The sequence below is a fragment of the Porites lutea genome, chromosome 4, assembly GCF_958299795.1.
Source record: "Porites lutea chromosome 4, jaPorLute2.1, whole genome shotgun sequence".
Lineage (NCBI taxonomy): Eukaryota > Metazoa > Cnidaria > Anthozoa > Scleractinia > Poritidae > Porites > Porites lutea.
The window spans coordinates 21043721-21058462 of record NC_133204.1 but is presented as its reverse complement, the minus strand read 5'-3'; the positions used below and the strand labels follow the sequence as shown (position 1 = coordinate 21058462).

At 38.6% G+C, this 14742-nt stretch overlaps 1 protein-coding gene across 1 annotated transcript in view; it reads left to right on the top strand.

The window, feature by feature from the left end:
• The window catches only part of LOC140934378 (uncharacterized), an 81908-nt gene that overhangs the window by 44214 nt on the left and 22952 nt on the right, over window positions 1-14742 (top strand). The window contains exons 31-39 of the mRNA XM_073384012.1: window positions 663-886; window positions 1891-1973; window positions 2940-3163; window positions 4491-4663; window positions 5270-5520; window positions 6333-6654; window positions 8099-8271; window positions 9489-9693; window positions 10204-10320. Of these exons, the coding sequence (XP_073240113.1) occupies window positions 663-886; window positions 1891-1973; window positions 2940-3163; window positions 4491-4663; window positions 5270-5520; window positions 6333-6654; window positions 8099-8271; window positions 9489-9693; window positions 10204-10320 (1772 nt within the window). The remainder of the gene's footprint in view (window positions 1-662; window positions 887-1890; window positions 1974-2939; window positions 3164-4490; window positions 4664-5269; window positions 5521-6332; window positions 6655-8098; window positions 8272-9488; window positions 9694-10203; window positions 10321-14742) is intronic.

Here is a 14742-nt window from a genome sequence, read left to right as displayed (position 1 = left end):
AAATTTATGGATTGCGATTTTAAATTGCTAGCATGCGCGCTATCATTGTCTAATCTAGTGAATATAATTAATCGAAAAGGTCTTGGATAACTTATAAATGACAGAGAAGGATATTCATTTACTGTAATTCCTTGCACTCCGGGTTTCCCCTCTCCTCCAAGACTAACGCTTCCAAGTTCCAATTCCAACTAAAACAAACGGACACGTTTAAACTAGTAAGAACCTTTCTAAGAGTAGGGAAAACAAAATACAACAACAAATTACAAAAAAAATTACAAATTATAACATCTTTATAAGGTATATCCATATGCGTTATCGAGCAGGCGTGTGATTTGATATTGGCCAAGTTTTTTGTTACGTTTTTATGGACCGGGGCGTAGTCGTTGTCAACTAAAGCGCAAAAGAAAATACGCCATCTTGACCAAACAAGCTTGGCCAATGAAGGATTTTTTACATAGCTAAGAGAACATTTTTCTTGTGGGACCAAAGCGCAAAATCACGTGCGGTTAAGATACACCCACCTTTCCCGTTTAGGACACAGGTTTCGCTCCATCTTGCCCACTCGCGGATTCCGCAATGTTTAAAACAGTATTAAACAGTAATCTCTACGAGACAAGTAATGGCACATTGAGCATTAATCTAGGAATAATTGCGTCGTGCAGGTTGTAACGTCGACCAAGGAATGGCAACTTTTCACGGAACTGGTGACCAATGAGTGGCAGGATATCGCCATGACTTGGAAAAAAGAAGAGGGTTTAATGTTGTATGTTAATGGCGCATTCAGAGACTCGCTAAAGGAAGGAACAGAAACAGGCCTGGTGCCAAACAAACAGGCGCGTCTTACCATTGGTAGAAAGAGTGGAAACCCGCCCTACAAGTACACAAGGTAATAACAATACTGAGGGCCAAGTTAATACTAATATTGAGAGCCAAGGTAATGTTCAGGCACGACAACAAACTGATTTCCGAACATACCCCTTGTACTAATTATTCATTCAAAATATTTCGCCGTTACTGATTGGCTCCAATTCTCCGACTAATTCGTCATAACCGACGGGCGCTTAACATATCTAGAAGATGCGAGCAATATACCATCGACTCGATGGTACATTTGATTGGAAACGAGGCTGATCGATGGTATATTTGCTTGGAAACGAGGCTGCTTGGGCAAAAGTGAACTGAAAAATGGCTTTCACGGCTATTCGAAGACGGAATAGCTGAACTTCTGACTTAAACTGAATGGAAGAAATGCAAGAATACGCAAAACATATTGCTCGATGGATTTTATCTACTTTTTGATAAGCATCTTCAAGATATATAAAACATCTATTTCATGATATCCTGAAACTGTGCCGAGAAATAGGCCAAAGTTTTGAAGAAAGCCTATGAGGTGGATAGCATGTTAAGAACTTAGAAGTATTTTGAATGAATAATAACACAATTATTACATCCAGCTTTCGTATGATGTGAAGAATTATGCAGATCTCGGAGGAAGCCTCGGTGGGTAGTGTAGAGGCTGCTTGTGAGATCTCTCCTGATTGGACCTAGGAAACGGAATGACATGTCATTCTTCCAATTGTCTTAGTATTGTTTGGGGTCAGGGAACGTAGCATTGGTGACTTCTCTTCCGAGCAGCTGCTACATGACCCGATTCGGTGGATAACACCCTCCTCAACCTGCATAATTCTTCACATCCTACTCAACCTCACTCAATAATTGCTAAATGCCTGACCTGCCTGACTCTTGTACCGTTAAGTATACGTATTCCCAACTACATGTAAGGCTATTAATTTCCTGTTTAGTTGCTTTTCCCTCATCACTAGTTTACAGTTTATCTAGTCGCGTTCAATGTTCCAACAAAGCAACAAAGTGTATATCTTCTTTCCACAGAATGTACATCAGTTCTTTGTACGCATTCACCCGCTTCCTTGCACCAGAGGACGTACCTTATGTGTTTACATTCGATAATACTGGTGAGTATCACTCAGCGATGCCAATAAAGTCTCGTATCCCTCAGCTTGTGTAGGGTAAACGGGTTTGATGCCTTCTCACAGACGGAGGAGGCAAAACATAGTGGTTAATCATTTTATTACATGTAGCTTTTTAGAAGGTTTTTCAAGTTCTTTCCAGACGTTATAAAAGGTAAAAAAAGGAACTAAAAATATTGGAGGAGGGAGATGAAGATGGAGAAAACAATTTGGCCCGGCATGACAATGTCTAGCCCTCACTTCGAACCTTGGGATTTCCTTGTAAATACTCCCTCTACTGACCAGAATATAGATTGCAAAATTAAGAGATGTTCACTTCGATCAATATTTAAGTAATGATCCGGGTAAGAAGGGGAGCAATTTCTTTTGTAATGGCGAAATACGTTCCTCACATAGGATTTCTGTGTTACTTAGACTCAGACGAGATTTTGTTATAAAGAAGTTGGTTAGAAAACAAGGGATTAATATACATGCTGCTTTGCGAAGATTTCGTAAAATTTGTTGTTTAAACCAATCAGAAATGCAGTAGAGACTATAGTAAAGTTAGCACCTTTTTGCATTCCGACGTGTTCATTGCCTTTAGTTCTTTACTTCCTATATGGACCATTACTTAACTTAAATTGAATGTCACGTTTCAGTATTTCATCTACACAAATCTGCAAATAATAGTTGGTCATTGCACAATCTCCGACTAAAAATTGCCTACGTTGGATGAATTCCTACGTGTGATCGGACATAATGACTGCAGAGATCAAAAGTACTTAAGATTATTGATAAAAGCAGAGGAATTGCAGATTAAATAAAGAAATTAGAAGTCAGCGCATTGTATATTACAGGCTTGTGGACGGATTTTAAAGTATAACAGCCACGTTAACCGACATCTTGTTACCCACAGCAACGTACGTTTTTGTCTAGTTTATAGAATGTGTGCTGTTTTCTTTTATTCCATAGTTGTTCCACGTTACATGTGGCTCCTGCCTATACTTGATAACCAGAAGTTAAGCGGTAGTCCAGATATTGAGGTGAATGGACCAGTCAGAGCAGTTGATGGAGGTGTGCACTTGGACGGAAAGGAATCCTACCTTAAAGTTGGAAACTTTGACGGAAAATGTCTGCATGATCCTGCCAAGTGTCCTAATGGACTTAGTTTGAGCTGCAAGCTTAAATTTAACAGGGTAAGTAGACTTTTTATTTAGTATTAGGTGGGTATGAAGCGACCACCCTTGGTGCAAATGGTCGCCTATGGGAAAAAGTAGAAAAATAAGCTCAAACGTAACTGATTAACGCAATCAGTTAAAGATAGCACCTTACAAGTTACAATTTAGCAAATAGAAAATGTTTTCTCTGCCTGAAACTAATTTGTTCTTTTTACTAGTAACAAGTGCAATGCAGTTTAAAATGTGTCCTTACTAATCACAAATCACTTAAATTTAGCCTTAACAAAACTGACAAATATGCGTAACCTGGGGTGCGTATACTTACTAGGCTGTACAGTAGAGCGGTTTTCACTTGACTGTCGAAAGTAATTGAGGAATTGGTTTGGTTTTGGTTTTACTACGCCCTTTGGTTGGCTAGTGTATTTACTTTGGTTTTGGTTTTACGACAGTCAAGTGAAAACCGCTCTATTTACATTGTACAATCACTCAGTCGCATTCCACAGCTTCTTTATGAAGTCTAGAATATTCCATTACTTTTGTGTTTTGAGCCTCAAGTCAATGAGAATATCAGACACTTTGTGACTCCAGAGGACAACTCTTCGCAACCCTGATAGACTGCGAACTCCTTTTTTTTTCTTTTTCGGAAGCACACTCTGTACTGTTATTGTTATTATCATTCGAGTATTCTAGAGGCAGCGGTGGTCGCTTACCGGAAACAAAAAACTTAAAAGTGGTCACTGTCGCTTAAGAAATCTGTGAAGTGATCGCTTTCGAGAGAATTTTTGAAACATTGTTTGAGTAAGAAACAAAACCCGTTATTTACAAAGTGGTCGCTTACGAGAAGTGGTCGCTATAAGAGAGTTGACCGTATTCTACAGATAACATGATAAAACTATCAGTTAACAAAACAAAATGGACTGGTTTGTCAGCTAAGATCCGCTCTCCTAATTTTTAGCGTTTGAGTGGAATATTTGATTTCAGGTCCGAAGGGCTACCGGGACTTTTGAGAAACGGGCCCCTGGCCCCGGTTGTTCAAAAGCTGGATAGCGATATCCACCGGATAAATCGCTATACAACTGATAAGTAGTACGAAGACAAATTCCGTTGTCCACTGGATAGTGATTCATCCAGTGGGTAGCGCTATTCATCTTTTCAACAACTGGAAGCAGGTGTATAATTTTGTTAATGGGTAAAAATCGCTGAAGGGTCGTGATTCCCCAGACTAGAAGGACTAAAAGAACACGGCATCCAATCTCTTTTGTCAGAGTCTGAAAAATTATTAAGCCCCAGCTATGATCTCTATATTTGTCTTAATCTAATATAATTGTATACGTATACCTTCAAGGTTGTGCGAAGCTACAAAGAACCTCATTATATTCTTGACTCTGGCGGCCACCAGAAAGGCACCAAAGGTCTGTCAGCATATCTGTTAAACAACAATTTGTACTTCAGAGTCGCAATGAGTACCGATGAAGACACTCTGACTTGGACAGTTAGAACTTCTATTTTTACTGTCAGGTAACTTAGCTCATTTTTATTGTATACTATAAGACAGTGACGTTTCTGTCTCTAAAGCAAAAAAACAGTTTCAGTTCCAGAGAATTTAAAGATGAAAAAGGAACAGATTTTTACGGTCAAAGCATCCTCACAGATTCTCAGTATCAGGCGTCGCGGCAACGACTATCGAATTCAACGATGTTTGATAAAAATGTATGGGTGTACGCTTGACCAGATAAAAAAGTAGTGGCCGTTTTCACACTAGAGACGGATTATCCGTCTGTGTCGGATAATCCATCTTCAAAATTCGCCAAAACTGACGGAAAAACAGATGGATAAAATCAGACGGATAGTGCATTAAAAATCAAGACCGTTCCATTTTCAGATTAAGACTTATTATCTGTTTAACGCGAATTAGCCAACGGACAAAACGTCTCGGACGGATAATACGTCTCTAGTGTGAATACTTTTGATCACTTATCAAGTTCGAGTGTGATACGTTTCATGCTTGGTGCTAATATTAGAGGAGTTGATTGATATTCGTTTAGGGTCCAATAGTTGTTTATCAATTGTTGTTTATCGAATTCCGTGATTTTCATGATTATCATGGTTGTCTTTCGCACCCAGATGGCAGCGTGTTGTACTGAGCTGGAGTCTGTCTGACGGACTGTGGCTTTATACAGACAGTCAGTTCCGAGGTTGGACAAAGACACCCAAGAGTGTACCACGTGATGTGGTAACCGAGAGTGCAGATTTTGTTGTTGGTCGTAAAAATGTTGGACCCGACTTCTCCCCAGCAGAGTTTTCCATTGGCTCTCTGGCGGTCTTTCCAAGATTTCTTGAGAAGAAAGATGTCGAGAAAGTGTTTGGTGGCAAAAGTAAGTACTGTGTAATATATTTTCCTCGTAAATTGAGCCGAAGATTGTCAAACAATAACAAAAACAACATTGATCCCAGTACATCATGCCTTTGTGAGGCAGCTTGGCCGAGCGCTTAGAGTGCTGGAATGCAATTCGTAGGCCCCAAATTCGATGCCTGCCCTGTCGGCTTGATGGATTTTTTTTTCTCGGTGGTCCCGAGGCCATCTCCTAGACCAAGCTTTTCAAATTCCAACTAGTTGCCTCAATTCAGTTGGAAGTCTAAACTTACTGTTATGTTTATTTCAAGTATTTATTCTTTAAGTTGAGTAGTATTTTGCTTTTCTTTATTCTTGTTTTTAGGACTGTAGTTATTCTATTCATTTCTTTATTTATGTTTACTTTGTTGTTTTGTTTTTATTGTTTGATTGTAAATCTCTTGTCTTCTCAAAATTGAATAAATTATTTAAGTATTTGTCCTTATTTGTAGGCCAAAAAGAAAACTACGGGGTTACCTGTTATTGTGCTACCGCTAAAAAGTACTTTTTTTTTTTTTCCTTTAATGGGTAACAGGACAAAATATCAAGGGTTTTAGAAATTGTAGGGGTTGAAAGTAAATTGGGAGCCTTTTTTTTTTCTTCTCCTGTCAGCGTACTTTTGTGTGTGCGTCTTCGTTTGTTGATTAGGTTTTTTGTTTTGTTGTTGTTGTTAATTTAATTTTTTTTGTTTGTTTTGTTTTTTCTTTTCCTTGTATGTAAGTAATAACATTATCTGACAAACATCGATAAACTATACTAAACTAATGCTGTAACGAACTGACTCATTTTGAACAGAGATGCCATACCCAGGACTTATACGTGAAGTCTGGAAAGAGCTCGCCGGAAAATCAATCAGTCAACTCAAAGACGATCCCTACTACCCTAACGACCCTTCACTTGTGGAGATTATTGAAAACTTCGACTCTCCTTTTGACATTGACAAAGATTACGGTAGTAAGGTGAAAGGCTACTTCGTTGCTCCGGAGACCGGTAACTACACTTTCTATATGTCTGGCTCACAAAGCGGGGAGTTGTGGATGAGCAGTACAGAAAGCCAGCAAAATCTCACCAAAATGATTTCCCTGGATCAGCCAACTGGTCATAATCAGTGGAACAAGTATGTACAGTAATAACTTGTTGATGGCAATTTAAATTCGACCCGAAAAGTTAAAGGCACTGAGGCTTTTTGGGCTGTGTTTTACCAGGCTTACATTCATTTTTGGATATTTCAAGACATTCTACAAGAAAAGAAAGAAGAAGCGGTATTGTGGAAAAAAATAAGGGAGGGGTTGGTGGGGTTGGAGGAGATCCAATCAGGATCGACTTTCTCTTGTTCCAGTTCAAAGCCTAATGAGACGTCTCGTGTCCTCTGCCTCTTGGGGTGATTTTTTGGGACTATCTATTTATTATTATTACGTATTATTATAAATATAGGTAATAGCATGATTGGTAGTGATATTCGTCATAAATACCACTTGTGATATTTCAAAATTGTCTCAAATTTCACTCGCCTTACGGCGAGGATATTTGGCGTAAAAGTGAAAGTGAAAAGTGAACGGGCGAAATTTCAAAATTGTTATGCGTAATTTCACGAGCCGTCAGGCGAGTGAAATTTGAGACAATTTTTGAAATATCACAAGTGGTATTTATGACGAATATCACTACCAATCATGCTATTACCTATATCAATAATAATACGTAATAATAATAAATAGATAGTCCCAAAAGATCACCCCAAGAGCAGAAATACTGAAATATCACTGCTCTAAGCCAATCAAATTGCAGAAATTTCTCATGTAGTAGTATAATTGTTATTATTATTATTATTATTATTATTATTATTATTATTATTATTATTATTATTATTATTATTATCATCATCATCATCATCTCGCTGCATTTAAATGAAATACAAACAAAAAATTCAAATGGATGTTATTAATATAGACTGCAAATTTTAAATAGACGTTTTCTTATTCAAAATTTTAAAATGACTATCACATTTCAGTAGTTAATCACGATTCAAAAGTAACAGCCATTTCCAAAATGTGAACAGACTAAGAGGTTTTTTTTTATGATCTGACTAGCACATTCTTTTCACATCCTGGCATCAAAGCGGGATCAGTAAAACTTAAAATGTTTTGCAAGCCCTTGATTCTTTCCTATTGACCGAGCATTACTGATTTAATTTTGAGCTACGTTTTTCAAGCGTCTTTCTAAAACCTGCTCAAGACCAATAATCACTGATAGGTGTGAAAAATTCTTGCACATTGCGCCTGATTCTCAATAATCTTATGACTCAGTTCAGCTCAGTTTTAGCCGTTGAATGTCTTTGGTTGGACGTAGGCCCTACCCATTGACCTCCACTGGTCCACGTTTTGCGCGACACGTTGCCGGCTATTTATGAAACTACCCAAGTCGTCCCTCCATCTCTTTCTTGTGTGCGAAACGTAATGCAGGCTGTCCAACGGTTGTCTGTTCTTCTCGCCACATGACTCACCCTTATGACTCACCTAAGAATAGTCAGAGTGGGTTTTCAATGACTTTTATGTTATCTGTAGGTACGCCGGCCAAAGCTCCAGGTCTGTAATTTTAGAGGCTGGTAAATATTATTACGTTGTTGGATTACAGAAAGGCACCGAGTCCACTGACTCTCTCTCAGCTGGAGTTCGTCTGCCCAGCGGTCGCTTTATGAGACCTATCACAAAAGAAATACTACAATGGAGGTTGCCCGGTAAGTTTGGAATTGGTCTGTTGAAGTACTTGCCTTGTTTAACAGAACAGAGCTAAACCAAAGGGATGCCTGAGGACTTCAGAAGACCTTTATCATGAAAAGCTGTAATTTTTGTGGCACAAAATACAGTAGGCGGTATATCCCTCTATCAAGCCGGACTTTTGAAAACGTACCTAGAGAAATTTGCAGCCATTTGAGTAGAAAGGTGCCAAAAGGGCAGGATTTTTGTTTCCGCTTTGCCCAAAAATCACACTAACGAAGCAGAGGAAAGGAAAACTAGAAAAGGCGAAGGGAAAGAAAGGAAGAGAAGTGGAAAAAGGAATGTTTGCACTCGTTGTTTTTGTATTGACTTCTTCGTTTTTGAACGAAAAAACTACTTGACGGTAACTGCGGTAACGTTTGCAAAAATGTTTCTAGTAATTCAAAAGTACAGCTGTAGCAACGTCGGTAACAGAAGATGGCAACCTTTGCCGCACAATCTAGAAACAGGCCATAAAAAAGCCGACATTTCGCGAATCCGCCACTCATTTCCCGGCGAAATGACGTCTGAGAAACGATTGCAGAAATTCCATACTGATGACGTGGCACTACACACATCTGGGTATTGCTCTTTGAAGAAAATTTCTCTCTCTGCATGACCAATCAGAAGCACTTCCGAAGTCTGAGTAGTAACACGCCATTAGTGTGGTATTTATACAGTCGTTGCTCAGATATCATTTCGCGGGGAAACCAGTGGTGGCGTTGCCAAATGTCAGCTTTTTGCTCCAGATACGAAGATGGCAGACTAAAAACCTTTCTAGTCGGCCTCTTTTGCCTTGTGTTAGTAGATCAAGATTAACAGCTGTATAGCGCAATGCTGAGAACGCATACTTGATATGTTTCTCACTAATAAGTAAAACTGAAAAGCCCAGTGCAAAGAAGATCCATGGTGCAGGTGTGATTATTTATTTTTTATTTATTTATTTATTTTTTTTTTTTGAAATTAAGAGAGGTTAAAAGCCAATTTTCTTTTATTATTCACGAGTGAGACCTTTAGGTTTTAAGACGAGGACGACAGCGTGGACGTGATTTTCTCAATACTAAGTAATGCGGGTACGTGTACCTTGATACGGGTGTGTCTCCTCGTCCCGTAGTCGTTCTCGTCCTCGACTCTGAAGCGGGAAAGCCCTCAACCTCATACTTACAGTTCACCCTTCAACTCTTTTTTTTCCTTCTAGGTGACCCGTTCGCTGGTGTAATCCGTGAATTATGGCAAGACATCCCTGGCTATAAAATTATGGATCTCACCTCCAATCCCAACTTCCCGAATAATCCCTCAAGCATTGAGGTATTGGACAAGTTTGATGCTCCTCACAATGTTGATGACAATTATGGTTCAAGGATCAGAGGCTTTTTCAAGGCACCAGAAAGTGGTCTCTACAGGTATATTTTCGCGCTTTTGGTCATTTTAAAAAAAAATCGCGAAATTAGAGAACCACGACTAAAATATGCGCTAAATTTAAACACGCGAAATTTCATTCCCATATAGAAAATTTAAATCGCAGAAAAAAATGACTGACATGTAATGAAAACATATACAGGATATTTATCGACAAATACCCACATTATTAAACGGCATTTTACTAGTTCAGTAAATTCCATTTTGAATCTTCTGTTGTGAAAAACGTTAATTTGCAAAGATTTTAAATGGAGTAGATAATCTAAATATCATATTCATTCTGAATCGCCAGATTCGTGCAAAAAAATAACATGCGATTTGCTTGTTCCGGTTTATCTTGTTTGTCTAAAAATTAAAAGTTCAGACTTTCTGAAAAATAAAATGAAGTTGAGAACGCTTAAATAGCGAAATTTAATGCCCTTATATCAAATTTTTTCATTTAAATCGCGAAATTAAGGTTACCTTTGAGACTAAGATTAACTTTTTTCTTTGAGGTTTTTCCTGGCGGCCGACACAACTGGAGAATTATGGCTTAGTTCTGACGAGACAGAGAAGAGCCTGAAGAAAGTTGTGGCAATAAATGGTTGGACCGCTCACAATGAATGGCTAAAGTAAGTCTTTAATCTGATGAATTCTGTCTCGTTTTAAAAGAGAAAAGGGGAAATTACGTGTAGTACACTCATGGAGCAGGGACATGTCACAGTAGAGTGTTCACAGTTCCCTATTTTATTGTAAGATCGTCAAGATCGAGCGCTTTGTGTTAAACGTAGCCGTCTTGGTTTCAAGTTCCAAGTCTACCCTGGGGGTGAGTGTCAAATCTACTTAGGGGGCTGTGAACGGTTTTGTAGGAGGAATTTTTCTGGCCTCCCTCCCCCCACTGCTATAAATCCCGACGCCCCCCCCCCCCCCCCCCTTAGTACATGTGAAACCGAGATGGCCGCCCGTACCGGTACGCGCTCGATCATGACGATCTTACGAAAGAATAGGCGACTGTGAACAGTCTATGTAACAGTTTCGTCTAGCGGGGATAAAATCAAATAGACATGTAATAAGTACATTATCAGGGTTTATTCTAGAGCGCGGCCTTGCGGGATTTCCGCAATTTGGAAAAAAATGCCGCATAAAATTTATGTTGCCGCGTCAAACAGGGCGCAAAAAAATAGACCCAAGGATAACCACTCTTTTTTGAAATAAAGTATTCAAAAACATCACTGACAACAACACTGATTTGACGGCCGCTGTATAAACTTACTTTGAACTTTCATAGCCTCTTACTGTCTCAATTGCTTTTCTCTTCTTCGTTTGAGTCATTATTTCACCAGACAAACATCCGGGATTCTGCAGTAACTTGAGCCCAGGCATTTTCAGTTGCCCAGAATGTTCCAAAATGGCGGCAAAGCGTCAATAAGCATTCGTTTTCTCATGGAACAGTTTGTACCAATAAGTTCAAATACCTTTTGGGGGACTCCCTTTCTTGAAAAAGGGTCTCCTAAAATTACAGAAGGGGGACCATTTGACCCTCATTGGCTAATTACTAGAATAAACCCTGCATTTTCCAGGTGCAAAATCGTGTGTAGAACACTCGAAGGGATATGTAACAACGATATCTAGCAGGCATTTTGCAGGGCAAAAATCACAATGTCCGCCCACGTAACGAATGTCGTTACTGGACGAACACAAAGGAAAGAGTCGTTTTTTTGCTTCTGATTGGTACAACTCATCACCCCGACCTAGACTTGTTGCACAGAAACGTTGAACAATCGCACACACGAAGATTCATGGTGCCCCGCCTTTGACAAATTTTTCCTTCACAACTTGGTCAAAAAAGGACAGCGTTGAACTTCGTAGGACATGCTCCTGGAGAAATTTGTCCCGCAAAAGTTTTTGTTGCACGAATTAAAAAGTAGAATAAATTGCGCAGAGTAAGAGACATATCCTCGGCACCGTTGCTTTTTCTGTCTCCCAGCCTTTTAAATCAGTCCTTCGACATTTTCGTATGGGGTGAAGAATCTAGTTCTTTATTTCCATACAGTATGTTTCGTTCTATTTCACACTAAATTTACAAAACACGTAACGATTTGTGCCATAAAAGGGTGGTCGGTGCACCATGCAGTTAAATTGTAATAAGTGATTTTGGCTGCTACTGTATTTGCGTCCATTTTTGTTTGAAGCTTGCAGCTTTGCTAGGTTGCTTGAGTCCGTTGCTTCGAAATTTGTCATAATTTTCATTTATTCTGACGGCTTTACTACTGAAGTCCACCCAATTAAATCGATTTTAAAAAGTACACCAAGGCGCATGTGATTAGCCCCATGTAGTTCAAACTTCTCTAAGAGTTCTATAAAAAAAATCCATTAGAAAATTCGGCGAGTAATGGACTAAACAAGTGCACACAAAAAGTGCTTTGGATAACTGCTGAATTCTATTATTTTAATCTTCCATCCTTTAACGTTTTGTTTTCTCGACCTCGGTTACCGTTACTAGAACTGAAACCATTTACCAGCTATCTAAACTCCCAATGCTTCGCATAAAAACAGTTCCAGATTTTATACCAACGGCTTTCCATTTCATCGAATGTTATCTGTCAAAAGCCGGAGGTCTAAGCCAGAATCCCATAAAACAATGAGCTTTTAGCCCGCTTTTTGGCTTTATGGAAGCATTAGCAAAACTATGAGCTATTAACCTGTAAAGGTTTCCGAAACACCACTGTTTTCTTAAGTCGTGATTTAATGACCTTGAATCTTTAATGGTTCACAGGTCAAGTCACCTCACTCCAGAGGTTCTGATTTATGTACCCTTAACCCTGTAAGTCCCAATAGTGACCGACATCAATTTTCTCCTAATAATGTCCATACAATGTTAAGAGGTAAGGTTATGAGAATTAACAATGATCGCATAAGGGAAAATGCTTTGATCTTTATCAAATTCTGTCAACTCATCCTTTAAAGAAATGTATAGAAATCATTTTGGAGAATTTGTATGTGGATATTGGGGCTTAAAGGGTTAAATAATGCTTCAAACTAAGGCGGGATGTATAAATCACTTTTTTTATTAGTCTTTGGGTTGGGGTTGTAAAATCAAACTCAAATATACGCGTCGATAGTAAGGTATAGGCTCAATTAACAACACCGTAATTTTTAGGGAGTTATTATATCTCCAAAAATGGGCTAAAAATTTTAGGTACAGGATAACCCCTTTTGTGGGAGTTACTTTAACTCCTAATTTAACTCTGAATTTGGGGTCATTTTTACTCCTGAAAAGGAGGTTTTTTTTACTCTCAGTCTGGAGTTAAAATAACTCCGAAATGGGGTTATTTTTACTCCTTACATGTGTTGTTTTTACTCTTTTTGGAGTTAATTTAACTCTGAAAGTGGAGTAAAAATTTTAGGTACAGGATAACTCCTTTTTGGGGGTTATTTTGACTCCTCAATATCTTGGGTCACTTTTACTCCTGAAAAAGAGTTCTTTAAAATAATTCCCCCAAAAAAATAACTCCACTGTAAGGAGTTAAATTAGCCCCACTAGAGGAGTTATTATAACTCCTTGAAATTACTGTGAAGACACTAAAACCACAATAACCATCATCATCATCATCGTGACTTCACTAGTTCTAAGCCCGTGGTGGACTTTTCGATTTATTGTGTAGACCGAGAACACTCCTCAGCTAGAAAATACTTTACCAATATTATGTTTCTAACTGATGTTAAGAGAGCCTGAAATCATCTAATCTAATCCATCTAATCTTCCAAGCCCTCCTTCTGAGTTGTGACTCAAGTGTTCCGACTACTGCCAACCTGTCATTCCAACTTACGACATTTTTGAACCCGCTCCTACTCTTTTAACCCTTTTAACTTGGTAAATATTTTTCCTGTCCGTTTCTCATGTTGACTTTGATTTTATTTTCACATATTTCCTGGCAAAAGTTTATTGCCATTGTTATCATCATCGTTTCCATCACTCGCTTATTTATTTAGTTTTGTGGAAACGACTTTTTCGCTTTTCGGAAGGTTCCCCTTAGCGTTTACATACAGTGTATGCGTACGTAGAAGGCTGATCTCTTTTAAAGACAGAACACAAGAAGATTATCTTAATCCGAAATACTATTTTTGCAAGAGTAGAAAAATTTTCATAACTGAAAACCTTTTTCGCCCATTGTATATAAAGCACTAGCAACAACCTTTCTATCACACTACGGCAAATAAACTAATCCCATTGTCTACCGGCTGCGTCCCCTTGTGAAAGGCTTTTTAGCCCAGTCTATGAAGGCCGGCGGCAGTAGTTTTTCGCTGCACACCAGTGGGCAAAGAAAGTCGTGTCTGTTATGCCGGGGCTAGTAGATTTTGCTATCGGGCTAATGAATTCTGCTCTTAACTTGCCCAACAAGCAATTGATTTTTTTTTTTTTTTTTTTTTTTTTTGGGGGGGGGGGGATGGGAAGGGAGAGATTCAAATTATAGAACTGTGGTCAATCCTCAATGCTAGCTAAAACGTGCCCTTAGAGCAACCTTTTCAACTGACTTTCTTTGCACCCTGTGCACTGTTAATTATCAATCAAGGGAAAAAGGATCTAATGAAATGACACTTGATGGTTTTTGGTCGGAATCCGAACACTGAAGTATGGGAGAAATAGTTTAAAATTGAGATATTTCTTGTTCAAAGGAAAAGGAAATGGAAGTTTGTGTTATTGCCTAAATCGAGGCGACTACAAATACCTTTTTTTGTCCTTAACAAACATATTGAATGAAGCAGGTGGTGTTTGTCTCACAGACACTGACAAATTGAAACGATGAAGGAAAAAACTGATAGAAAAAAATTATTCTCAAGTAAATACACCAGTGTGCGTCAATGCAATTTAATCATTTTTACTGGAATGAAATTATATACATTTGAGTGTGATTATGGAAATAACAGTCAGGCTTTGTTAGTTTTGGGTGTTTGCACAAAGTAAATCTGACCGGTATAGTTTTATTTTGACACGTTGATCCCTAGCTAAAAGTTTCTTCCTTTGTCGGTCTTGCCTGTATTATTTTATTTTA